At 31.3% G+C, this 26,926-nt stretch overlaps 2 protein-coding genes and 1 long non-coding RNA gene across 3 annotated transcripts; 1 reads left to right on the top strand and 2 right to left on the bottom strand.

Annotated features, from left to right (window-relative positions):
• The first annotated feature begins 1,067 nt into the window (after positions 1–1,067).
• LOC146905071 (uncharacterized) lies at positions 1,068–25,654 on the top strand. Its single transcript, XM_085729548.1, has 3 exons — positions 1,068–1,279; positions 24,766–25,122; positions 25,225–25,654. Exons 1-3 carry the CDS (start codon positions 1,208–1,210, stop codon positions 25,474–25,476), a joined length of 681 nt encoding a protein of 226 aa, XP_085585674.1. The 5' UTR covers positions 1,068–1,207; the 3' UTR covers positions 25,477–25,654.
• LOC146905072 (uncharacterized) lies at positions 3,349–4,493 on the bottom strand. Its single transcript, XR_015018856.1, has 3 exons — positions 4,352–4,493; positions 3,844–4,263; positions 3,349–3,715 (listed from the first exon to the last, which is right to left on the bottom strand). It is a non-coding gene; the product is annotated as an uncharacterized LOC146905072 (long non-coding RNA).
• LOC146905073 (uncharacterized) lies at positions 20,455–23,950 on the bottom strand. Its single transcript, XM_085727555.1, has 2 exons — positions 23,806–23,950; positions 20,455–23,713 (listed from the first exon to the last, which is right to left on the bottom strand). The coding sequence occupies exons 1-2, from the start codon at positions 23,818–23,820 to the stop codon at positions 23,219–23,221; spliced, it is 510 nt and encodes a 169-aa protein (XP_085583681.1). The 5' UTR covers positions 23,821–23,950; the 3' UTR covers positions 20,455–23,218.
• Positions 25,655–26,926: the final 1,272 nt, after the last annotated feature.

Raw genomic sequence — 26,926 nt, forward strand, 5'->3', positions numbered from 1 at the left:
ATTTTGTAACTTAGACATTTTGTACTCCCTCCGGACGTTAATTACTCAATTGAATCTAAAAGTCAACTTTAGAATACCAATGCAGCATTTTTTTCTCATTATTATACCCTTATTTATTGAATTTCATCATACTTAACTACTCCACTAACTACAATTAATAAGGGTGGTTTAGTAAATGATACTAACGATACTAATATTTATGACAATCGTGGAACCAAAGACTTCTCAAAAGCGACATTCTTCTTGAAAATAACTAGTATTCAAACGAAAAACATTGAAAGTCGGAGTGAGATTGTGCTTTAAGATTAAACCGACTAAAACTAATGGATTATCTATGAGAATCGTGGAACCAAAGACTTCTCAAAAGCGACATTCTTCTTGAAAATAACTAGTATTCAAACGAAAAACATTGAAAATTAAATTTTCGATTTTCAATTAATTTTTTCTTCAAAATTCTGAAAAAAAAATTTTAAATTAAAAAAATGTGAAAATAATATTAAAAATCATAAAAAATTAAAAAATCTGAAAAAAAACTGAAAATTAAATTTTCGATGTTTAATTAAAAAAATATTTTTTCGAAATACTGACATTTTTTTTTAAAATGTAGAAAATCTGAAAATAAATTTAAAAATCATGAAAAAATCGGAAAAAAAACTGAAAATTAAATTTTCGAAAAATTCTTTTTTTTTTAATTTTGAAAATTATATATTACATTTTTTTCCGAAATTACTAAAAATTATATTTTCAAAAGTTATAAATTTTGAGATTATATAATTTTTTATTTTATTTTTCAAAAATTTATTTCTAGATTTAAAAAACACTAATTTCCAAAGTGTGTTGTGTGACCCAGATTTAATACCACGGTGACATTAATGTCACCAAAGTGGTACACTTATTTGGTTCACAATTCAATGGATTCCACTATACAATTGATAGACATGACAATGCATTATATCCTATCACACATTAACTAGAATCTTACTAACTTTCTTCTGCCATAAATCTTTCTACATAATCCATTTCAAACCATTCATCCACTCAACTTTTTTTAAATTATTACTTTCAGACTTTCCACTAAGCAATCATTCTAAACTTTATAACTTTCTTCTTTAAAAACTCAACAGACCTTCTCTAAGGCAAGGCGCCCTTCTCTAAATAATACAAAATCAAACATATCACTCCTAATTCTCACCTTTTGCTTAACATCATGGCTGGATATCGCGCAGTCTTAAAGAGGCCGATTTTGGGAGGCTTTGTAACTGTTCATTTACCATACAAGGTTTGATAATTTCATTTCGGCTCTTTACTCTTATAAACATTTTTAACTAACAACCTATGGTGCAAAGTATATATCTTATATCACTATATGTCAATATATAGGCCATGGCTAGGGTAGGCGACCTTAGTGGGTCTCCTACCATAGGAGACTTCAAATTTTTTTTTTTTTTGCTTTGTAAATTGGTTGTGAGCCATTGGATTTAAAAGAAACACTTTGGATGGCACAGATTGATTGGCATGTTGACCCACTAGGATAGTATATTTTAATCTTTAAAGTTGATCTTTAATAACTTAAATGATTTTGCAAACAATTTACGTAAAGGGTGTTATTGTCAATTTAAGTAAATGATTTTGTTGTGCATATGATTTTGTTTTGCAAAATATTTGCTTCACGAACCCTTTAAGCAAAAAGTTAATTTCATATTTTTGCCTATTGAATTTTTGGTTGGGGATGTTTATTAAAGGGTTAGTTAATTTGACTAATTGGGGCATGATTTTGTATTATAATTAAATTTTTAATGCAAAAGACAATAATAGAAAACATACAAATATTTGAATTAAATAGGATTACGGCTAGCAACATAATACTCCCTCCGTCCCTAATTCTAAGCACCCATTGAGAAAAAAAATTGTTCCTAAATACTTCAAACATAACTCTAATTAATACTACTAATTAATACTAGATGCATTTATTACTCCCTCCGGTCATATTTAGAAGAGAAAGTTGACTTTTTAGATACATTGAATAATGTATGTATCTAGTCAAGAACCTAAACCAAATACATTAATTATTTAATGTATCTAAAAAGTAAATTGTTTCTTGTAAATAGGAACGGAGGGAGTATTATTTTTTCAAACATAACCCTAATTAATACTAATTTACCTTTTTTTTTTACGTTTATTTACCTTGGAATATGAAAAAGTCAAATTTAAATGCACTACAAACAAGGACAATTTAGTAATATCCTCACACAAAATGATCATATTAATTACACTTTCACTTTTTCTTAATCTTTGTGAAATTTGCATTAAGGGCTTAGATTAAGGGACAAAGGGAGTAATATGCATTGAACAAAAATAGATAGAACAAAGTTTCATCACTTTAGAACATAAGTTCAAGTGTCTCCAATGCCACAGCAGGACAGAAAAACACTTATTTGGATACATCACGATGAAAGAATGTTCAATGACTAATCAAATCATATGTGTGATAGCAATTTTTACTCACTAATATTATTTGTTGATTAGTTATTTCATCTTTTTAACATTATTAATTCCTTGGTGAAAAAAACTTTTTTAATTTCAAAATATAAAAAAAAAAAAATTACACAAGAGGTATTACTAACTTAGGAGTGTGGAAAGGAAGAGATAATAAAATTGACATAAAATTGATTAAAATGGGTCCGTTTAGACTTCAGCCCATTATAGGTCACATATTTCACTAACAATAACCCTGAGAAATTCAGTCTTCACCAAAAACATTCTCTCCATCGAGAATACTGACTGTTCCAGCGCCCTAAAATTTTGGATAGCAACCACGTTGATTGTGTGATGTAGCTTTCCGTTACACAAAAGGCGCATTATGTATTCAAATTCATTAATTTATCCTCCCACATTGTGGGTGTTGTATTAGTCTATAATATATTATAATGCTTGCAGAAATAGGAGAAAGCTTAGGTGCAAATAGTAATACATGTTTGTGTAATCACAATTATTCAACAAGTTAGTGATTACAATTTGATGAGATCAATTTTGATACTTGTTAATCTCGCGACTTGGGTTCACACTTGCTCATTTCGATCAAGCACAATAATATTCGTATGACATTATTAGTTAGTTTTCAAGGTTGGTTAAAATTACTTATAAATTTTGAAACTAATAATGTTTTTTTCACGAAGAAATTTGTAATAGTAAAATTTTGAAATAACTAATCAACAATGGCATAATGTTACATAAACTTAAACTCATGATAATTTTAGTCGAATAGTAAGTCCCATTTGATGTTGCCTTTACAATGGTGTAATGTTATAATGATGTAATATTAAGCACCTGGACATGTTATCTCATACATAGTTGAATGTAGATGAAATTAAATTATAGCATAATGACATACGATCAGTTGCAAGTTTGAGGAATAGCTAAAATCAAAAAGTAAATTAGACAAGAACATGATAACAAATTTTTGGAGCGTAAATTAACAATTGTAAATAGTAACCCGAAATATCCCTGGACCTTGATACCAGAATTGAATTTTGTCACCAATGCATGTTAAAGCCTTATCAAAAAACTTATACCATCCTAGACCAATATGACACTGTGATTTGCGTTTGTCGTTCCAAATCAGGCTCCAGTTTTCAATTACTCCTCCCATAATTGATACATTTATATGACTCGATCTTTCATTGAGCTTTGTTTGTACGACATGTGCTGGAATCATCTACATGTGAAGAAGGAGTGAAGTTTCAGCATCCAATTGCATAATTGAAACAAAACTTTGTAGTTAATCTAACAATAAAGAAACATGTAACAATGGAATTCAACTAAAAATTAGATTTTTTGTCTCACCAGCGGTTGTCCCCCTTTCATCATGGAGGCAGAAACAGTGGATTCCCATAAAGGTGTATCTATCCCCCATACTTGGTTTTGAGTTGTTGATTGATTCAAAATCAAAGATTGCCTCATTTCATTTGTCATATGTACATTAGTATGAACTCTATTCAAATTTGGAGTCCTTTTTTTCGATTGTAATGGAATTGTCAAATTCAAAAACAAAAAAACTACAAACTCAAACCTCATCTTTGCAGATTTTGTTATACCGTGTAACTCCCTTATGATGGTAAAATTTGTGGTGAGTTTGCCTCTTCCACATGTTGCAGGTTTAATTGAACATTCAATCACTTGTTCATGTTCGACATAAATCTGAGTAACCACCAACAACTCTTCTTTCCATCGTATAAAAAAGGATGCAGGGATGAAGACATAATCCTATAAGATACATTTTGAATAAAATAGGGTTAGTGTTATATGTAAGGAATACAAACCATTTGAGATAATTAATTGTCAAATATATTACCTTTGTTTTCCATAGTTTAGTTTCAAACTTCATCCTTTTGTTGTTGTTGATTGCGTGTATGTTCATAGCTGTGTCTGGAAAATGTTCTAAGAATGGAGGGTGAGTGAGAAATAAAATAGATGCCAGATAAGGTTCCAGCACTATGTGGTTTGTATAAATTAGAATGAGTTTTTAATTTTAGAAAAAGGAAGAATCATTCTTATATTACACCAATATAAAAGTTGACCATTAATTACAGTTACCTTTCCTTGGTTGGAATTTTTTTTTATCGTAACATCTAAAGTAATGGGTCAATATAAAGATTGTTAAGAAAATAACTGGTACGTTAAATTTGACAAATAAACTATCGAATATGTCATTTTGATTTTTAAACTAAATGATTTTTGATTATATTAGAATAATCTGTAATATTATAGCAATAAATTAATTTTCGTTCTTTTAACTTATTTCGATTCATATGTGTGCCTAAATGAATTATATTTAGGTAAATGTTAACTTGTGCCCTCAAGGACACATGTTAAGGAACTCATTATAGAAATATACGCATCAAAAGTCGTGTAGTCAACTTCTAAAAAGTTAAAATATCATGTTTTTCAATGCAAAGTTGTTATTTTTGGATTCCTTAATATGTACCCTCTGGGCACAAGTTAACATGACCCTTATATTTATGATTGCGACCACAAGAAAATTGTTCATGTATGAAAGAATAAAGATAGGTTGACACCCTTAAATGTGTACACCCTTTTGTACCACTCAGAAAAATTTCAGTTAACAAAATATATGGTCTGTGTGATCATATTTTCTTAGTTACGTGACCAAATTTAAAAGCTGAAAAATGTGGTCAATCAACTAAAATGCGCGTGATGACTATACTTTTACTTGGTTAAACAAATAAATTCTTGGAAAAAGTGCCCGACAACGGTAGTTAACATTTTCATTCGTATAAAGTTAAATTTTTTCTATAATAGGGGATGAATGGTCTTAAAATGATGGTATTCTTAATGTAAAAAACTGTTTATATTGTGCATTTATTTAATCAAAGGTAAAAAAATTAAATTCAAATGCATTAATTACAACAATATATTTTTATTTTGACTCGTTAACTTATGCATTAAGGGCTCAAGTTAGCATTTTTTCGATGAAAATGGTAATTATATACACGCTTTGATCACTATTATAAGCAAAATTTTGCATTTTACATTCATTCAATTAATGATGTATATAGTATTTATTATAGACAACACACATCTATAACATAATGAATCCAAAATACAAAATTTTGCTTATACTCCATCCAGTCCTATTTACAAGAGAAAAATGACTTTTTAGATACATTGAATAATGTATGTATCTAGTGAACAACCTAAACCAAATACATAAATTATTTAATGTATCTAAAAAGTAAATTATTTCTTGTAAATAGGACCGGATGGAGTAATAACGATCGGGGTGTAATGTGAAACATATCTCAATATTTGCACCCATCAAGTCATCTCATAAAGCTAGTAGTGCAGGCTGCAGAGTTAGTAATTAGTAATGGAAAGCGTGTTGGCAATAGTCAATGGTGCATGGTTTAAAGTTATCTTGCATGAAAAGATCAAACAAGAGTGTGCCACGTTGGCCATAAAAGAAGGGATGGGATGGCTATTTGAAGACTAGTTGTAAGGAAAAATAATTTGGTCTAGTATTTATTTGTCTGATATTTTAGTTAGTGCATACGAGCATCCACAATGATAGTTCCTTAACAAGGACTCCTTAAATGGACCACACGTGACAAATAGTTTATTTATAATTTTTTAATAAAAGTACCTATTAAGGACTCAATGACTCCAATGGTAATACACTAATAAAGACTTCAATGACAAGTACTTAAATATGTCTCACTATCTTTATATCATTAAAAAAATAATTAATCTATTAATCCTTTTTACAAGTGGGACCAAATAGTCCACATTTTATTACTCATTTATGCAAGTGGGACCAAGTAGTACACATTTTATTACTTGTTTAAACGTGGGACCTGTTAGTTACTCAGGAGAGAGAGGGTCCTTATATAGTTGTTTGTTCCTTAACGGGGACTCATTTTTTCTTCCTCCAATGGAGGGTCCTTAACGGGGAGTGGTCCTTGTTAAGTAAGGACCCCCCATTGGAGATGCTTTACATCTTTTTAATTTTAAAATAAGGCTTAGTTAATGTTGCACTAAATTTTAGTTATTACTAGTGGAATTTTTTTTTCTTCTGACCCTATGACAAAAAAAAAATGATATGTTTGCCCCTAATTCAAAATTATTGATACAATTACCCTTGTTCTTCATTTCATTTGGCGAACATACACTTTTTTTTTCAACTTTTTCTGCATGTTCTTATTTTGAAACGGCGAACATGCAGGTTTTTTCTGCAACTCCTGACTGCACCCCAAATGAAATGGCGAACATACATTTTTTTTTCAAGTTATATATTTCAAATGGCGTACAAGCCATTTAAAAAAGGTGGTTTTTTTTAATTAAAAAAAAATCCTAAAACCAAAAAACAAAAAAAAAAGGTAAGACAGCAAAAAAAAATGGAAAAATGGGAACATGCTCGCCATTTTGAATGGCATGCATCTAAAAATTAAACGAAAAAAAATAATCATCCATGTTCGCCATTTCATTTAGGGAGCAGTAAGAAGAAAAAAAATTCATTACTCGTGTTGTACCCGTGCGTTCGCACCGGTTGCGCCGTTGGAGCATTTTTTTTATCATTTACAAATTTATTAGTGAGAATTTATCTTATAGATAAAATTTAACTTTATTAGTGACAACTTATCACTTTGAATGTATTTTAGTTAAAGTTAGTTTAATATTATTGTATAATGAAAGTTATGGTATAAATAATTGGAACATCATTATATATATATATATATATATATATATATATATATATATATATATTTGTGAAGGATATTGTATGTTGAATATTATATAATATATAGATTTAAAAATTTATTTTATCAATGAGCACTGAACAAAAATTATTATATGAATGACAACTTGTCTCTTTTATCAGAGTTAATTTCATTTGTGACAACTTATCCCGAGCATTTGTGTTATTTATTTTATAGGTGACAATTTGTTTAGGGTATTTGGTCATAAAAAAAAATCTTTATGAAATTTAACTTTATTAGTGACATATTATAATTATTTTCATGCAATTAAATAACGAAAATGGATAATACACAATACTTTATGAAATGTATTCCTCCTAAATATGGATAATACACAAAAATAGTAAAATATGGATTGCATAATAGGAAACAAAAGGGAACATGTTGCATATAACAAAATATAAGTTCATCGTGGATTACATCACTTGATTGGAAATTAACAGAAGCATAAAGACATTTGAAACAAAGGATCCATAATACAGGTACATAAAACAGTTAGACGAACACACAACTTGATTGGAAGGAAAATCTAAGCATTGTTTATAAAGACATGAACAAAATTATTCAATTTCCCATCAAAGAACTTGAAACGCAGCACATCTCCAGCCTGATATTGGCTGGTTGTGCAGAATTCCTCCCAACCCCTTCGTTAGCTTGCTGGTGAGTGAGTCACCAACTTGGTAATGAATAGTAGTCTTGACTATTTGACCATTGTCATTGGAGAGGAACAAATAATCAAAGTCACCATTCCATAAGAAATCATTGAAATCGGGTGGAAGGACCTGCATTTAGACAACAATGAAAATTAAGATTAGGTGTAAAAAGAGTTGGAATTCACAGCCATTTGCAGATTTTAATAAACACATGGATTTCAAAAGATTTATAATTTACCAATTCAGAATTCACATCCATTTGCAAAGGGGTCAATGTGATGTCAAAAAAGAAAGACTTCTTATTCTGAAGTCTTGTGCTTCTGCTATGGTACGTAGGTATATCATTAGTGTCAATTCTGAATAAAATTGACAATTCTGAATAGCTAAACAGAATCAGCTTCATACCTTCAATCTGGTAAAATTGTGCCAAGTCTGTCCAGCCATTAGTCAACCGTGGCAGAGTAGCTGAATTGTTGAATGTAACCTCATGAGAATTTCCTTCAGCGTCAATTAAATTCCAGAATGGACCCAAGTCATCAAATTCATCAGCGAATTTGGGGTTTATTTCTCCAAATTCCTAAAGACACATTGTTGAGTTGAAATGAGTAAATTTTCTTTGTAATTAAGGCAGATGTCTTGTTTGAACATTAAGAAATTATTATGATAGTTATATATTGACATATAGTGATATAAGATATATACTTTGCACCATAGGTTGTTAGTTAAAAATGTTTATAAGAGTAAAGAGCCGAAATGAAATTATCAAACCTTGTATGGTAAATGAAGAGTTACAAAGCCTTCCTAAATCGGCCTCTTTAAGACTGCGCGATATCCAGCCATGATGTTAAGCAAAAGGTGAGAATTAGGAGTGATATGTTTGATTTTGTATTATTTAGAGAAGGGCGCCTTGCCTTAGAGAAGGTCTGTTGAGTTTTTAAAGAAGAAAGTTATAAAGTTTAGAATGATTGCTTAGTGGAAAGTCTGAAAGTAATAATTTAAAAAAAGTTGAGTGGATGAATGGTTTGAAATGGATTCTGTAGAAAGATTTATGGCAGAAGAAGGTTAGTAAGATTCTAGTTAATGTGTGATAGGATATAATGCATTGTCATGTCTATCAATTGTATAGTAGAATCCATTGAATTGTGAACCAAATAAGAGTACCACTTTGGTGACATTAATGTCACCGTGACATTAAATCTGGGTCACACAACACACTTTGGAAATTAGTGTTTTTTAAATCTAGAAATAAATTTTTGAAAAATAAAATAAAAAATTATATAATCTCAAAATTTATAACTTTTGAAAATATAATTTTTAGTATTTTCGGAAAAAATGTAATATATAATTTTCAAAATTAAAAAAAAATGAATTTTTCGAAAATTTAATTTTCAGTTTTTTTTCCAATTTTTTCATGATTTTTAAATTTATTTTCAGATTTTCTACATTTTAAAAAAAATGTCAGTATTTCAAAAAAAAAAATTTTAATTAAACATCGAAAATTTAATTTTCAGTTTTTTTTCAGACTTTTTATGATTTTTAATATTATTTTCACATTTTTTTAATTTAAAAAAAATTCAGAATTTTGAAGAAAAAATTAATTGAAAATCGAAAATTTAATTTTCAGTTTTTTTTTCCGATTTTTAAATATTTTTATGATTATTAACAATCTCACTCCGACTTTCAATGTTTTTCGTTTGAATACTAGTTATTTTCAAGAAGAATGTCGCTTTTGAGAAGTCTTTGGTTCCACGATTCTCATAGATAATCCATTAGTTTTAGTCGGTTTAATCTTAAAGCACAATCTCACTCCGACTTTCAATGTTTTTCGTTTGGATACTAGTTATTTTCAAGAAGAATGTCGCTTTTGAGAAGTCTTTGGTTCCACGATTGTCATAGATATTAGTATCGTTAGTATCATTTACTAAACCACCCTTATTAATTGTAGTTAGTGGAGTAGTTAAGTATGATGAAATTCAATAAATAAGTGTATAATAATGAGAAAAAAAATGTTGCATTGGTATTCTAAAGTTGACTTTTTAGATTCAATTGAGTAATTAACGTACTCCCTCCGGAGGGAGTACAAAATGTCTAAGTTACAAAATTAATTTTAACGTGAATACTTCCTCCGGTCCTATTTATAAGAAACATTTGACTTTTTTGATTCATTGCATAATTGATGTATTTGATCTATATTATAGACTAAATACATCAATTACTTAATGAATCTAAAAAGTCAACTTTTTCTTATAAATAGGACCGGAGGGAGTATAATTTATGACTATAGAGTGCATAAATTAATAATGACCTTACTTTGAAAAGTACTTATAACGGGTAGAAACAGCTTTCAATTTCTCAACCCATCAAGTCAAACATTGTCCCTAATAGCAGTCTGCAGAATTCATGGAAGATAGTGCCTTGGAACCATACATTAGCGCATGCATCATAGAGTCTTCTAGTAAAAGGTCCAACAACAGACTCACAAAATAGGAAGGGACAGATATTTTAAAAAAAAATTGGTTGGTAATTACTTAGTTCTAGTTACAATGTGACCATATTTGATAAGTATCGTTGTGGGTAGATATTTCACTTCTAGTATTTATAAATTTGAAAATTATATTTGATTCATTTTAAAATACATATTACATTTTTTTTACATTTTATAAAAAAAATTAAAATATAAATGTTAGTCTTTAGTAATTTAATTTGTTTCATTTATATCAATTTATAATTTAAAAATAATTTTTTTATACTTTTAAAATTTAGTTCTATCTGAATCTTCATAAGACTGACTTTAGTTCTATCTGAATCTTCATAAGATCGACTTTAGTTAGATCTGAAGATTCGTAAGACTGACATTAGTTAGTTCTATGTGAATCTTCATAAGACTGACTTTAGTTCTATCTGAATCTTTATAAGATTGACTTTAGTTCCATCTGATTCTTCATAAGAACGACTTTAGTTCTATGTGAACCTTCATAAGACTGACAATAGTTATATGTGAATCTTCATAAGGCTGACATTAGTTCTATCTGACTCTTCATAAGAACGGATTTAGTTCTATGTGAACCTTCATAAGACTGACATTAGTTCTATGTGAATCTCCGTAAGACGACTTTAGTTAGTTCTATGTGAATCTTCATAAGATCGACTTTGTTCTATCTGAATCTTCATAAGACTGACTTTAGTGATATATGAACATTCATAAGACTGTCATTAGTTAGTTAGATGTGAATCTTCATAAGACTGACATTAGTTATATATGAATCTTCATAAGACTGACATTAGTTCTATCTGACCATTCATAAGAACGACTTTAGTTCTATGTGAACCTTCATAAGACTGACATTAGTTCTATGTGAATCTTCGTAAGACGACTTTAGTTAGTTCTATGTGAATCTTCATAAGATCGACTTTGTTCTATTTGAATCTTCATAAAACTGACATTAGTTAGTTACATGTGAATCTTCATAAGACTGACATTAGTTATATATGAATCTTCATAAGACTGACATTAGTTCTATCTGACCATTCATAAGAACGACTTTAGTTCTATGTGAACCTTCATAAGACTGACATTAGTTCTATGTGAATCTTTGTAAGACGACTTTAGTTAGTTCTATGTGAATCTTCATAAGATCGACTTTGTTCTATTTGAATCTTCATAAAACTGACATTAGTTAGTTACATGTGAATCTTCATAAGACTGACATTAGTTATATATGAATCTTCATAAGACTGACGTTAGTTCTATTTGACCATTCATAAGAACGACTTTATTTCTATGTGAAATTTCATAAGACTGACATTAGTTCTATGTGAATCTTCGTAAGACGACTTTAGTTAGTTCTATGTGAATCTTCATAAGATCGACTTTGTTCTATTTGAATCTTCATAAAACTGACATTAGTTAGTTACATGTGAATCTTCATAAGACTGACATTAGTTATATATGAATCTTCATAAGACTGACATTAGTTCTATCTGACCATTCATAAGAACGACTTTAGTTCTATGTGAACCTTTATAAGACTGACATTAGTTCTATGTGAATCTTCGTAAGACGACTTTAGTTAGTTCGATGTGAATCTTCATAAGATCGACTTTGTTCTATTTGAATCTTCATAAAACTGACATTAGTTAGTTACATGTGAATCTTCATAAGACTGACATTAGTTATATATGAATCTTCATAAGACTGACATTAGTTTTATCTGACCATTCATAAGAACGACTCTAGTTCTATGTGAACCTTCATAAGACTGACATTAGTTCTATGTGAATCTGCGTAAGACGACTTTAGTTAGTTCTATGTGAATCTTCATAAGACTGGCATTAGTTGTATCTGAATCTTCATAAGAGTGGCATTAGTTCTATCTGACCCTTCATAAGAACAACTTAATTTAGTTCTTTGTGAACCTTCATAAGACTGACATTAGTTATATGTGAATCTTCATAAGACTGACTTTAGTTAGTTCTCTGTGAATCTTCATAATATCGACTTTTGTTCGATCCAAATCTTCATAAAACTAACTTCAGTTCGGTCATTATTATAAGCAAAAATGAACCTTTTTTTTATGAATTATTCGTGGTTTATTAATTAGTCCCTCTGATCACTATTATAACCAAAATTTCACATTTTAGATACATTAATTATTCGATGAATATAAAAAGTGAATCTTCATAAGACTGACATTAGTTATATCTGAATCTTCATAAGACTGGCATTAGTTGTATCTGAATCTTCACAAGACCGATTTTAGTTCTATCTGAAGATTCAAAAAAATATTTTCGAAAATACAAATTTTTCTAGATTTAAATATAGACCGTTCGGTCATTATTATAAGCAAAAATGAACCTTTTTTTATGAATTATTCGTGGTTTATTAATTAGTCCCTCTGATCACTATTATAACCAAAATTTCACATTTTAGATACATTAATTATTCGATGAATATAAAAAGTGAATCTTCATAAGACTGACATTAGTTATATCTGAATCTTCATAAGACTGGCATTAGTTGTATCTGAATCTTCATAAGACCGATTTTAGTTCTATCTGAAGATTCAAAAAAATATTTTCGAACATGCAAATTTTTCTAGATTTAAATATAGACCGTTCGGTCATTATTATAAGCAAAAATGAACCTTTTTTTATGAATTATTCGTGGTTTATTAATTAGTCCCTCTGATCACTATTATAACCAAAATTTCACATTTTAGATACATTAATTATTCGATAAATATAAAAAGTGAATCTTCATAAGACTGACATTAGTTATATCTGAATCTTCATAAGACTGACATTAGTTGTATCTGAAGATTTTAAAAAATATTTTCGAACAAATAGTGACCGGAGGGAGTATTCCTTATAATATTATAAGGAGGGTGTAATGTTATCCGAATTAATAATATGTTGTGTCAAATGACTTCAACCATGCCAGGCATTATTTTATTGTTTTTTCATATGGTACAATTAATATATTAACATAAGTAGTTGGGAATAGTTATAATTTACAACAACTAATCATAATAGCTATAATGAATTCGTTGACCAAAGTAAACACATATAACTCCATATTATAACTCCATGACTTCCATTCTTTCTCTCTAAACTACCAAAGGTTTTGAGACTTCCAGTTAAGGGTTATACAGGTGATTCAATGGGGAAAGTTTATGTAGTTTTTGAAGGTCGTGTACCAGGCGTGTATCAGTCATGGTCTATTGCATGGGATCAGGTTAAGAATTGGAGCAATAACTCCCATATAGCCTACGACACCTTGGAGGAAGCAGAACAAGCATATGAGGATCATTGCAAAAGGGTTGGACGTCCATATACGAAGACAACCAACAAAAACTCACGTGAAAAGGGTGAATGTTCATATAGCAGCGACTCTACCCAGCAGTATACACCACAAAGTTGTAAGTTTTTATATTATATAACAAATTTTCCATATCAACCAATATACATTATCATACACTATATAATATACTTTGTGTTTCTAATAATTTTATGAATGGAAGTTGTGTTTTCGACCAACTTGGTTGAAGAAACAAGTGCTTCAGATATTGTTCTACAAAGTAGCATTCAAAAGCAGCTTGAATTAGTCTGCAACTGTATGAGGATTACTGAACCGGTGTATACACTGCATGAGGTGAAGGATGAACAAGGGTTAAAATTTGTAAGGTATCATGCATGTCTGTCGAGTTCCTTTATGGACAAACCTCTCGTAGAAGTTGGCCGTTTTGCTAAGAATGACTACGACGCAAAGGAAGATGTGGCAATGATATTGATGCGCCATTTGCTAAAAGCAACTGGAAGAAGGATACGTGATTACAACTCTTACAACGTTCAGGTTCTTTATGAGGAGTTACAAAGGGCAATGGACGTAAACTTCGAGCTGAACATGGAGATTGCTGCTTTGAAAGCAGAAAATATGTTTCTCAGTACACAACCTTAGATGGTGTGTCATTGACATGCCAATATAAGGAACCATGCATGGATTCACTGGCTGTTGTTCTAACCTTAGTGAATGATACATCCATGGAAAATGCTATATGTCAACATAACTTATATGTCCTAGCATGTGAAGTTTCATTAATCAAATTGTAACGCATGAACAATCTTTAATGACTTTGTATAATTATGCATTAATCCTTGTATATTATCTTCAACCAATTTCCAGGTTGTTGAGTCACTTTTTGGTGTGTCATGTGGATATTTTACTTTATCTAAATTGATGTTATTATTTTTTAGGGTTATTTATGTTTTTGGTCCCTATAAAATTGGGACCTTCTAAGTTTATTCCTTACTTAATTTTAAAATATTTTTTAGTCCCTATAAAAAATTTCTGCACTGAGCTTTAGTCCCTACTAAATCTAAATTAGTTTAATTATGTTTAAACTTTCAAGTTTCTGGACATTTTTTTGCAGACGTGTTAAGAACATTACTAAAAGTTCCTCCGTAAAAAAATTTTTCTCAAAATTTTATTTATACATCCAGGTTTTTGTTACATTTATATTAAACTTTTGTCGCTTTAAAAAAATTCATATTTAATTAATTTCATGTTAAAAAATTCTAAACTTTAGTAAATGAACCTTTCATAATGATCTAAACTTGTCCAAAAATAATCGTTCAAAAATTAAAGATTTTAAGGATAGTTAAACAAACTTTGTTTTAGCAAGGACTAAAATTACATGTAAATTGATTTTGTAGGGACTAAAAAAACTATTAAAATTAAGTAAGGACTAAACTTGAAAGTTCCAAATTTTATAGGGACCAAAAACATAGTTAACCATATTTAGGCACAATATATTTATACATTAACTTTAATTCAGTCGCACGTAATAGTTTTATCGCATCGTCAATTGCGACATTGAATTGTAGAAACTAAAATGTGTCTCCTATATACACAAGCCATTTATAAATTTTTAAGGGTCTTTTTAATGAGTGTCATCGGAGCACTCTTTAAGGATCTCAAATTTCATTATACTTCTTTAAAAAGTCAAATGTACTATTAAAAGTCATACTACTTTTTTTTTTAGATAAACGCCAAAAGGATCATCAAATACTTCTATTCAGTATTGTTAGTTATTAGCCAACAATCAATAATCGGTACAACCTTATTGTTCAATTAATTTATATTGATAAAATGTGGGTCACCTAAGATTGGGTCATTATAAAACTTAAAATAAATTTATTCCATATGGTCCATAATTGAGATGGCCTAATTAATTTTGTTATATGTTCTTCTACGTGAATCTTCCTTCTATTCATATAAATATCCAGCCCTCAGTACAAATATTATAAATGAGAGATTAGTCACTTTAGCCCTAAATAGGAAATGAGTCGTCACTTTAGTCCCTGAATGCAGATAAATTGTAAAATAGTTCCTGAATGTATACTCTGTTAGTCACTTTAGTCCCTGAATGCAGACTCTGTTAGTCAATTTAGTCCCTGAATGTAGACTCCATTAGTCACTTTAGTCCCTGAAATTGATTAACAGAGTCTACTTTCAAGGATTGTTTTGCAATTTCTCTGCATTCAGGGACTAAAATGACTACTCATTTCCCATTTAGGGACTAAAGTGATTAATTTTCCTATTATAAATCAAAGGTTTTATAATTAAACTTTTAATTTGAAGTTGGATTAGTTCGTTTTTCCAAGTAAAAGGATGTGAAGAGAGACAATGTCTACTGTATAACACTCAAGCACTCTCTTAAGAAGTCTTTTCTACATTAAATGCATTTAAGTGCTATGATAGATTTGCTTTCTGAAGTGTGATATAGCAAATTATAACAAGTACTAATAATTTAAATATTAAGTAACACGTATTTGGCATCACTAGGTTCTCACTTATATAAAATACTATTTTCATACAAGTGAATCTTCAAGGTTGTATTTTTCATCTCCATATTACACTCCATCACCTGACTCATCACAATGGATCTCAACCAATACGTTCTCATCCCTGAACATTCAGAAGATAACCTTATGTAAGTATTAAACTTTAAACCTTCAATATATATCATAAATGTTTTTCTATAAATGTTTATAGCCAACATATAACAATGCAATGTTATGCAGGAATGAACCAAACAATTCTCAGATGATGGATGACTTACGTTTTTCTTCGAACAAGTTAAACAACATCAATGTAATGACATAATCTAACCGTCTAGTCATCAAATCGAAACTAGATTTACCATATTTTTTAAGTTTTAACTTTTTTGGGTTATACATGTTCGTTTGTTGTAGGTGGACGCTGGAGAAGTTGCTTCAAACCATGAACCACTTAGGCCTGATGCAAGTTCTAAGGAAATCACTCTTGCTGATATTATGAATGTTATTGAGGTTTGTTTTATTAAAAAGAAACTATAGATGTAGGAACTTTTTTTTGTTTTTTTAAATAAAGATATATGATATGTTATATACATGATGTCTTTGTTTACAAAAATTATGGTAAAACATGTTTGTGTGGTTAACGTCAACCTTATGCAAATTTTCAGAAGCTAGGTTTCCGGATTGATAACCTTGAGGTGTGCAACAGAGAAGTTATGAATCGTTTCAACCAACATGTTACACATGACAGTGCTAAAACTCCAACTCCAAAATCACGTGAAGATGTCGTTCATGCAAAATCCGGTTATTCCCATGATGTTGAAGACAACATAAACAAGCTGAACAACCCTTCTGTGATAGCGAAAGAGATGGAGAAGCTTAAAAACTTTGGAACCATCAATATCTCTGACAACTCTTCCGACAAACGATCAAAACTGAAAAAGAGAGAGACCGCGAACTCTAACTTCGTGCGCAACACCGGTCTTTGCAAGAGGCAGAACATAAACAAAGGCAAGCTTCCTTTTGTTGAGAAAGACGCATACGAGGGTATGGACACTACCAACATCCCTTTCAATAGTGACTACAGAAGAGGGCTTAGAGCTAAGGTGATACATATTGTACTTGTTACATAAACGTGTTACTTGTATATATATTTTATGTAATATAAAAAATATGATGCAATTTCTACTAATGAAGGAACCAGTAACATCATCAACAATGTCGAAAAGGCTGTCATTCACACCATCACCCGATGAAGGATCAAAATCTAAGGGTGTTGTGGCTGGTGGTTCACATGGAAGGAAGAAAACCACTCCAAAATCTGCAGGCGTGAAACGCCGTTCTCCGGCTGGGAAAGGTAAAAGTCCAACTTCTGTTGGTAGGTCGGCTACTTTCAGGAACAATACAGGGGTTCTGGTGCCAAAGGTAATAAAATTTGTTATCATATGATAAGAACAACACTTTGTTAATGTTAACTACTTTATCTGTGATGCATGTTAATGTATATTTTGCATACAATGAACATCATTTCAAATGTGCCGTGAAAACTACCGCTGATATGAGGCTAGACAAGGTTGAAGTAAGAGTGTGTGCTTATGTGTTCCAAGAGAATTTTGACTCCAGGCTAGTTTTCATCACTTTAAAACCAACATTATGGGTTATCAATTTTATGTTATAACATAACACATCTTATATGTTTGTATTGTAGGGATGTCATTTTCAAAATTGGGAGAAATGAATATTCTAGAGCAGATTTTCAGTGCATGTGCCAAGGGGTGTTGGTGTCTAGTGAGGTACTTGCACATAAGCCTCGTTTTTTTCATTCCTGTTCCAATATGTTGCATGGTATTTCATATATGCATGGCTCAATATTGTTTGGTTTTATATTAATACAAACTATTGCTAAATAATACTGATGATGGCTCTCAAAGTCTGTTGGACACAACGCCAAAGTTTAAGCCAATCTGTGTGGTGCTTTCCACCATCGTTTGCGGTAATTTACATCTCAATTCTGGTTGTGTAATCATGATCATAACTTTGTTTCTAAAATTAATAAGAAAGTCTCATATTAACATATGTTTTTATACTAGGATGATGTTGCTAAAGGAAACACTTGTGAAGATCTACACATGTTCTATGCAGATGATTGGATGAGTCATTTTGACCGACTAAGGCTGGTAAAATAATACTATAAACGTAGATCTTTATTTTAAAATGGTTAAACACTTTTAAAAGCAAAAAAATTAATAAGACTTAATGGCGTGTTTATTATCTCAATTTGTATGTAGATATATGTTCCGATTGAGGACAACCGTGGTCATTGGTATCTTATGGTTGTTTCAATAGACAACCGGAAGATATTTCATTTTGACTCCCACTTAAGGGACGAGGCTGTAGACGAAAGACGGTCCAACATACGAAACATTGTAAGTGTGTGGTAAATTTACAATATTTAACTTATAACAATTTATATGAGAATATGTCTTTAAATATCAACACTTGTGTTCCTAATTAAAATTTATTGTATAGGCTGCTACGCTTGCTAAGATGGCTGACATGGTGTTTGAAGGAGACATCCCATTTTGTTTCCTTGTGGATTTCCAGTATTGGGATGTAGAGTCTGCAAGGGGTATAGCTAATTATGGCACAAGGTATTGCATTGGACTATTTATGGATTTACCACATGATATTCATGAATTGTGTACAAATAACTGAAACTGAAACTAAATTATGTAAGTGTACTGTAGTATTTAAGAAAATTAATGGAAGATGACTAACCACACCCAAACACACACAATGGTCATTTGGGTTGTGCCAAGTGCAATTTTAAGCTAACAGTAACTAATTTAATCTAATTTTATGTCCTTGTTGTGTTATTTGCAGTGACAGCTCTGCTTTGTGGGTTGCCGAGTGGTTAAATATGCAAAACAATTTCGCAAGCAATGTTTCAGGCGTGGTATGAAATGTTTAAATTAATGTAAAGTTCTGATTATTTTAAAATGATGAATCAACTAACATTAAATACTTTATTGAATTTTCAACCAGTCAATTGAGCACATAACTAGGATGCAGGTGACTATGCGAATATTGATGGGCAACCACAACGAATGCAACAATGATCTCATCAAGAAGGCAAAGAACTACTGACAACTAATGACTACACCAGTTGATGAGGCATGAAGTTGTGTCATGTGAATGTTATGTTATTTTGGAACATCAGCTACCATTTTGGACAAACCTTTGATGTTATAACTATTTAAGTATTCTGTAATATGTTATTTGAACTGCTTCCAGGTAGTATCTTGGTTTAACTACCATTAGTTGGCTTCTTGTGCCATATGGGTCTTTTGGCTAGATGCCATGCATTCTATCTTTGGCCAAATATTTTGGATTGTGTATGTATGTATGTATTTTGAACAAAAGAGTCCAGCTGAGATGAATATCTTCTAAGACACCACGTGTAAGACATGCTTAATGTTCACTAACTTTATATATTTATATATTAAAAGCTTTTATTTCTGTTTTATGTGCTCGCACGATCCGTTTTTATTGTGCTGGGCACTTAGCTGGATTGCAGATTTACAATAACAAATTGTATCATTCTTGAATTATGAGGAGGTAAATATCAAGTGGATTCTTTAGTTTTATATTGGTAGTTTTTAATCTTGATGTTCTCAAATTAAATTTGGTGATTATATTGGTTATGTAAGTCTAAAGCAACCACACACTAACCTTGGATGAGATATGTTTAGTTTTGCTATAAGTATTTTGTTCTCTGCTAAATATCTTACGAGTATTTTGTGTTTAAACTTACATATTTTTCTGCTCTAACCATAAGGATAAAAGGTGAAATTTCTGTTGCATATTTTTCTGTTTTTTCCAGTGAGTTCACATTACGTTCTTGAGCCTGCAGTTACACTATGTTCTGATTCATGCACTCTGAAATCAAGTTGTTTTAGGCTCTATTGTCGCATTTGGTTATTATTATATCACGTCATTACACAAATGTTAAACTTAGTCAAGGTCTTTTCAAAAACTCTTGGTGTCCTGAGCGAATCAATAAAGTTGTGCCTTTTTCATTATTCAAATGTCTTTCTTCTTAACAATAATTATTCAAAGCAAGTTAATAATGTCTTTCTTTTTAACATCAACATGAGGTTTTCATTTCGCATCACATACATGCATAAATCGTCATTTTCTACCATCCACATTCACATTATTTCAATCCAACATTCACATTAGTAAGTCCTAGGTTTTAATCACCTAGTAAAGCTTAAGGCAAAACACCCCCAATCAAAAGATCATCAAAACCCTTGGAGAAACTTTTCTTTACAGTCTACAACAAAAAACAATATTTCTTCCTTCAATGCATCAATTCAACAACATTTACGGTACAATTCAACATATTTCCATATCAACATTGCACTTCAATTCAACCTGTATTTTTCCAATGCATCAGTTACCCAATATTCTTAACTAAGACAATTATAAGGGTTCAAAAGGATCTAGTTTCAACAATTTCAAATACAACTAACGAAAATACCATAAAATACTTGAATTACGATACTCCTTACTGGAATCCTAATCTAACCACCCATATTAACTACTAAATTTCAACATTTGATGACTGCAGGGGATATCAAGGCACCCACACCAACTTAAAAAAATTCAACCAATACTAACTATAGATCCAAGATAAGCACACACAACAACACATGTATCTTTGTCAAAAAACACTCTTTCCAAGATAAGCACACACAACATCACAGATCTTTCTTTGCCAACAAAGACTCCATTAGAACAAATTCCATCCTGCAATTTAAATTTCAAATGTGACCACAATCAATATCTATTTTAAACGTTAAATATAAATGAACATAGTATACACAAACAACGTACCAAGAAGGATTTGTTGAGTCTAGCATTAATTGCCTAGTTGTCATTGGTTAATCGTAAAGACTCTATTTGTAAGGACATGTCAGGAACTACTTCTCCAGTTGCATCAAGTGTAGGACAAGATCGTCTGTTGTGTCCAGCTGCACCGCATATACTACAAGTCTGTGTCCGTTGACGTCTTTCCATTGTACCACCCGTGCTATGCCCACACCCTTTGCTTCTTGAACATGAAGGATTAAGTATATTATCCAACTCCCCTGGAACATGTAAATTCTCTGGTCCACCTTCATTGGAGTACTTTGATTTAAGCCTGTTAATTTCATTTCTTAGATATTCCAAATAATTTTTATAATCATCAACATCCTTGTAAGCTAGGTCAGAAACTTCCTTGCTAAGATAAACCAAATTCACATGCCTAGCAACCAAATGCGAATCCCAGTAATGTGAACCATCTTCGTAATTTTCCCTTATTGACTCCTTTGCAAATTGTGACCAACGATTCAACACTAGAGACTCGGGAAAATCAACAAAATCAAGATATATCAGCACCGCTATGATATGCTCGCAAGGAATTCCTATAGATTCCATTCTAAGACAAGAGCATGCAAATTGATTGTCCAATGGACTATGCGAAACAAACCAGACATAACCTTCATCTCGATACTTTGTCAATGAATAAATTGTAGAACAGGACATATTTTGGGTGTCTAACAAAGATACTAAGGATACCTTTTGGATGACAGATCATACCATCTCAAAAATTTCTTTGGTAAACTGTTTTGAGGCAGACCTCTCAAGCGACCTAAGATTGGTCTTCAACACTGCAGTCCCGTATTGGGAATTAAGATCGGCTTGAACCTCTTTAAAGCGAAAATATGCAACACACATATGAAAGTGCTTAACAAAATCGGTCATGTTCATTTTTGAGTGTATAAACTGCTTCATATGACTGTGAAATGCCTCACACCTTGATGTTGTTCTTATCCCTGCAAAGAAATTTCCTCGAATATGACTTGTTGCTCACATTTTCCTTTTCTCAAACAATTCATTAATCCATTTGTTTTCTTCAAAACCAAACCTTTCAACCATTTCATTCCAAAGTTTTTCAAATTTCCAGACTTCATAATCACCAAGCATATATTTTTTGAAAAAAGGGATGAAATCAAGATTACCAATGTTGGACATTGCATTTCGAAGTAGATGTCATGCACATAACCTATGATAACTCTTTGGAAAAACTTTCTTGATCGCATTCCTCATAGCTAGATCCCCATCTGTTATTACATCTACCGGTGTCTTACCTTTCATTGCAACCAATAACTGCTCCAACAACCACACGTACGTCCCTTCAACCTCATTTGAAACAACAGCGGTACCAAATATAATTGTCTGTTTGTGGTGATTAACACCAGAAAACACGACAAAAGGACACCTATATTTATTCTTCTTATATGTGGCATCAAAAGCAAGTACATCGCCAAAAACTTCAAAATTCTTTTGACTTTTACCGTCGCTCCAAAATAAGTGTTGCAGCCTACCTTCCGCATCAACCGTATGTGAAACAAACATCAATGGATCTTTAGAACGCAAATCTTTAAGATACCTAACAGCACCTTTAGCATCAGATGACATCGATTTTCTCTGTCTAAGAATTTGATTATGTAAATCCTTCTTCAGAAATCCTACCTTGTCATACCCACCGACAGCATTTGCAAACGAACCAATCATTTGACCAACTTTGATTCAAGCATTACCAAAGAACTTAATTTGAATCTTGTCTGACTCACTGAGCTTCCTATGAGCAGCCAATAACCCACAATGTTTGTCACTCAACATTTCATGATTGTGATCAAAGATGAAAACTGTAATGTACCAACGATGCATGATTACATCGATATGGACTCAAAATTTTGCTCCACAACCGCAACGGGTTTCATGTACTGGACCACGCTTACGCTCCTCTGCTGTTAGACCTCTGTCATTCCTGAACCCTTCTAGATTGCAAACAAATGTTTGTTGAAGAACATCACCGTTCTTATTTTTAATAACTTGACCTTTTCAGACAGCAAAACCGTTCATCTTTGCAAACCAACAATAAAAATTGTAGGCAACTTCCAGGCTCCCAAATTGCAACTTTGCAACATCTTCAATTTGCAAGTTAAACATGTTCATCTTTACAATATCTTCAACGCCATCTATTACAAACGACTCTTCTAGACTTGGATGTGAAGATGTTGATTCATTGACATCATCATAATTTCCTTCCAAATCGTCATCAACATTTTCATCAGTGTATCCCTCTGAATCAGAATTTCCATTCACATCACCGGAATCATCATCATTCACATCACCAGAATCATCTTCATTTACATCACCATAATCATCATCATTCACATCACCGGAATCATCTTCATCATCGTATTCACTATCTAAAAATTCTTCATCTTCATCGTTATGTTCAACAGAGAAACCTCCTTCACCGTCACCAACATTATCCCCTTCCCCAACTATGTTACCACCACCATTCTCGTGTGTTAACTCATCCATTGCTTGCTAAAAAAAACATTTACATAACTGAGACAAATAATAATAAAAAAAAATAGGTAACAACCACAAATTATAGATATCTTTGTATTTTCACTTACATAATAAGCTTGCATTACTTCATGCCCAACGCTATCTCCAGCATCATTTCCATTTGAATCCGTACATATACCGTTACCATCAAATTTATACAATTTCTATTAAATTTTACTTCAGACTTAAATAATTAAGAAGTGATTTTTTTTAAACGGCATATATATATATATATGTATATAAGAGGCCAAGCACCAGAAGTGCAAAAAGGCCAGCTGATACAACACAAAAAGCCCCTGCTAACCGTAAACAAGCACAGCAGCAGCCAGGGGCCTAGCAGGAAAAAAATACAGCCAAAGGGAAGTGGCAGAAACAAAGCCTAAACACCAAAAAAATAAGCTATACATGACCCTCCCTTAAAGCCAAACCAATAAACAAAAACCTGCTACATCAACTGAAGTGCCGAACCTCACAGACCCCCAAAGTAGATCCAAAAACAGTGAATAAATGCTAAATAACTAAGAACTTACCTCTGTGATTCATTCTACAGAATATGTTGAAACCGAATTTTCGAAAAATATACACGGATCCAAGAGATAGATCGTTTCGATATAACTTTCCAGATCTAAAATTTCTGAATCTAAAAAAAAATTAGTGGTGTTTTACACTTCTGTCAAGGAAAAAAGCTTAGTGGTGTTCTACACTTCTGTCAAGATTTAATTTGGTAGAAAACATGAATTACCGAATTTGGCCTTTACTTTTAATATATGAAAATAATTGTGATAATGATAATTACCCACTACAAGAGGTAACACAAAGTACACCAACCTGCACTTACAAGTTATATGCCAACGTCAAAAAAAAAACCAGTTAAATTATGTCTCTCACCATACAAGACCCATCAACATTGCGCACCTTAAACGGCGCCCAATATATAACTATCATAATAATTTCTTAATGTTAAAACAAGACATCTGCCTTAATTACAAAGAAATTTTACTCATTTCAACTCAACAATGTGTCTTTAGGAATTTGGAGAAATAAACCCCAAATTCACTGATGAATTTGATGACTTGGGTCCAGTCTGGAATTTAATTGACGCTGAAGGAAATTCTCATGAGGTTACATTCAACAATTCAGCTACTCTGCCACGGTTGACTAATGGCTGGACAGACTTGGCACAATTTTACCAGATTGAAGGTATGAAGCTGATTTTGTTTAGCTATGTTGGTCAAAGTAGATTTGTTATCACACTTGGGAATACAATTGAGGACACTAATGATATACCTACGTACCATAGCAGAAGCACAAGACTTCAGAATAAGAAGTCTTTCTTTTTTGACATCACATTGACCCCTTTGCAAATGGATGCGAATTCTGAATTGGTAAATCTTTTGAAATCCATGTGTTTATTAAAATCTGCAAATGGCTGTGAATTCCAACTCTTTTTACACCTAATCTTAATTTTCATTGTTGTCTAAATGCAGGTCCTTCCACCCGATTTCAATGATTTCTTATGGAATGGTGACTTTGATTATTTGTTCCTCTCCAATGACAATGGTCAAATAGTCAAGACTGCTATTCATTACCAAGTTGGTGACTCACTCACCAGCAAGCTAACGAAGGGTTGGGGGGAATTCTGCACAACCAGCCAATATCAGGCTGGAGATGTGCTGCGTTTCAAGTTCTTTGATGGGAAACTGAATAATTTTGTTCATGTCTTTATAAACAATGCTTAGATTTTCCTTCCAATCAAGTTGTGTGTTCGTCTAACTGTTTTATGTACTTGTATTATGAATCCTTTGTTTCAAATGTCTTTATGCTTCTGTTAATTTCCAATCAAGTGATGTAATCCACGATGAACTTATATTTTGTTATATGCAACATGTTCCCTTTTGTTTCCTATTATGCAATCCATATTTTACTATTTTTGTGTATTATCCATTTTTAGGAGGAATACATTCCATAAAGTATTGTGTATTATCCATTTTCGTTATTTAATTGCATGAAAATAATTATAATATGTCACTAATAAAGTTAAATTTCATAAAGATTTTTTTTTATGACCAAATATCCTAAACAAATTGTCACCTATAAAATAAATAACACAAATGCTCGGGATAAGTTGTCACAAATGAAATTAACTCTGATAAAAGAGACAAGTTGTCATTCATATAATAATTTTTGTTCAGTGCTCATTGATAAAATAAATTTTTAAATCTATATATTATATAATATTCAACATACAATATCCTTCCACATATATATATATATATATATATATATATATATATATATATAATGATGTTCCAATTATTTATACCATAACTTTCATTATACAATAATATTAAACTAACTTTAACTAAAATACATTCAAAGTGATAAGTTGTCACTAATAAAGTTAAATTTTATCTATAAGATAAATTCTCACTAATAAATTTGTCAATGATAAAAAAAATGCGCCAACGGCGCAACCGGTGCGAACGCACGGGTACAACACGAGTAATGAATTTTTTTTTCTTCTTACTGCTCCCTAAATGAAATGGCGAACATGGATGATTATTTTTTTCATTTAATTTTTAGAATCATGCCATTCAAAATGGCGAGCATGTTCCCTTTTTTCCATTTTTTTTGCTGTCTTACCTTTTTTTTTGTTTTTTGGTTTTAGGATTTTTTTAATTAAAAAAACCACCTTTTTTAAATGGCTTGTACACCATTTGAAATATATAACTTGAAAAAAAAAATGTATGTTCGCCATTTCATTTGGGGAGCAGTCAGGAGTTGCAGAAAAAACCTGCATGTTCGCCGTTTCAAAATAAGAACATGCAGAAAAAGTTGAAAAAAAAGTGTATGTTCGCCAAATGAAATGAAGAACAAGGGTAATTGTATCAATAATTTTGAATTAGGGGCAAACATATCAAATTTTTTTCATAGGGTCAGAAGAAAAAAAAATTCCACTAGTAATAACTAAAATTTAGTGCAACATTAACTAAGCCTTATTTTAAAATTAAAAAGATGTAAGAGCATCTCCAATGGGGGGTCCTTACTTAACAAGGACCACTCCCCGTTAAGGACCCTCCATTGGAGGAAGAAAAAATGAGTCCTCGTTAAGGAACAGACAACTATATAAGGACCCTCTCTCTCCTGAGTAACTAACGGGTCCCACGTTTAAACAAGTAATAAAATGTG

This window comes from Medicago sativa, chromosome 7 (genome assembly GCF_051527215.1).
Source record: "Medicago sativa cultivar Bolivia chromosome 7, Bolivia_mono, whole genome shotgun sequence".
Taxonomy (NCBI): Eukaryota; Viridiplantae; Streptophyta; class Magnoliopsida; order Fabales; family Fabaceae; genus Medicago; species Medicago sativa.